At 41.7% G+C, this 2,059-nt stretch overlaps 1 protein-coding gene across 3 annotated transcripts in view; it reads right to left on the bottom strand.

The window, feature by feature from the left end:
• Positions 1 to 1,318: 1,318 nt before the first annotated feature.
• LOC101854287 (lysosomal protective protein) overlaps positions 1,319 to 2,059 on the bottom strand; it is a gene marked incomplete at its 3' end in the record, with an annotated part of 11,505 nt that continues 10,764 nt past the window's right edge. For all 3 annotated transcript variants that reach the window (XM_005108508.3, XM_005108509.3, XM_005108507.2), the window contains 1 exon segment: positions 1,319 to 1,421. In XM_005108508.3, the coding sequence (XP_005108565.2) occupies positions 1,319 to 1,421 (103 nt within the window).

Genomic DNA, 2,059 nt, shown 5'->3' with positions numbered 1-2,059 from the left:
GGAGGTGAGAGAATCCATCAACAAACACCACTCAAAAAATGTTCTATAAAAAAAAATAAAAAAAGAATGAACGCAGGGACGAATACTCAAATCAAGGATCACAACATCAATGGTAAATTATAAATGAACAAACATATGGAAACAAATATTTGGTCGCTTTTAAGCACAAGGGGGCTATCCCAAAAAATGCTGTTTTGAGAAAATCGAAGGTAAAGTTTTTGCCCTTGTTCAGTTTCTTTAAAAGACAAGGAGAGTTTTCTCTATAACCAAACAAATATACACACCAATGAAACCAAACTTCTCCTATAGGTAGGGCAATACCCACTTTTGGTGTGGGTCAAGATTTCAGGAAACCCCCGAAACCTGGGTTAGCCCGCTTGTCCTTAAAAGCGACCAATTATGTGTGTGTGTGTGCCTGGAAAAAGGTCCCAAAGGTAAGAAATTCTGGATATTGATAAAAGGATCTTTTCTTTTATAGCAAATACAATGCTGAACACACTGATGATTTACATTTTTCAAACATCTTGAGTACTTTGAAAGATATAAGTCTATCACATTTTGTGACACAGGGTGTAAAAACAAAGTTTGGAGAAAACCCCCAATTTCTGGCACATTTTTAACCTTTGGAGAAGTACAACATGGTGCAAAAATAATGAATAAAAAATATTTAGACTTCAAATGTTATAAAATCCTTTCAACACGTTATTAAGAAATGGGAAAACATGCGTTTTTTGGTGAAACTACATTTTTGGCTGGGTGCCACTTTTTTGGGTCTTTTCACCCCGTTTCTCAAAAACAGCTTTGTCGCCAACTGGGAGCTTTCTACACACACACACACACACACACACACACAGAGGAAGTTTGACTACCTCTACACACACACACACACACATACACACACAGGAAGTTTGATTACCTCTATCACACACACACACACACACACACACACAGGAAGTTTGATTACCTCTATGACTGAAGTCTAAACCTCGGAGGACAAAAAACTTGTCAAGTGGAAACAACGCTCTTGATATAACACAACACCACAAGAACTTGTTCAATAAATGAGAGTATATTTCAATGTTGAACGCCATTCAAATAGTAAATAGTGATGAATATTCTGCTTAGTTGTGCACACAGAGGGGCAGCGGGTCTCTCTCTCCCTCTGCCCGCGAGCAGCATTAACAATACCTCGACATCACCACTCCCCCCCCCCCACCAATACACACACACAGATTGCGCTGTGGCTCACTCTGAGGTCGTGCAGTGCGACATGAACGGGTTAATAGCGCTGCAAATACCGCTCACCCACAGTACTCACCTTTTCCAGACACTGCTGAGACTTTCTGCTACCCGCGGCAAAATCACAGACACTGGCCGACGATGCACCGGGGCAGCAGTACGACAGGAGAAACTTCCAATCTCTGGGGACACAGCGTCGGATCATTTGAGCCTCCGGACCAGTTTGTTTGTTTGAGTACACTGACGTAAGCTGACAAAACGCCTTTTTTCATTTTGGCGCTCAATTATTCAAATTTGCTAAACCAAGAGCCGGATCAGTTTACCCTACTTGTGTAAAAAATAAATTAAAGAGAAGCTGTGACAAGTTTTTAGTTTAGCTTTAGTAAGAGTTTTACGGCACTTGCATCATAATAAGGTCATATAAGTGCCAAAGATTCAAGGTGTTACAAGACAGTAACGTACAACAAAAAGAACGAGGAGAGACAAGGACGACAGATGTTTGAGAGGAAAGAAGGAGGAGAGACAAGGACGATAGATGTTTGAGAGGAAAGAAGAAGCAAACCAAACCAGAGCACCCGCCAACCACCCACTGAAGGGGAAAAAAACAATAGAAAAACGACTTGGACGATAAACCAAAGATAGTATCCCACATAAACTATACCAAAGATAGTATCCCACACAAACTATCTCGCAGTACAGAAAAGTTCATGCATGTTGTGCCACTGTAGGAGGGGTTGCATCTCCTGTTGGGATGCAGAAAGTCCATGTTCTACACCCCCTCCCCACCCTCCCCTCCTCCTCCCTACCTTCCTCCTCCCCA

This window comes from Aplysia californica, unplaced genomic scaffold, assembly GCF_000002075.1.
Source record: "Aplysia californica isolate F4 #8 unplaced genomic scaffold, AplCal3.0 scaffold00695, whole genome shotgun sequence".
Classification (NCBI taxonomy): Eukaryota; Metazoa; Mollusca; class Gastropoda; order Aplysiida; family Aplysiidae; genus Aplysia; species Aplysia californica.
The sequence above is the reverse complement of the archived record's forward strand: the minus strand, read 5'-3'. Positions and strand labels throughout refer to the sequence as shown.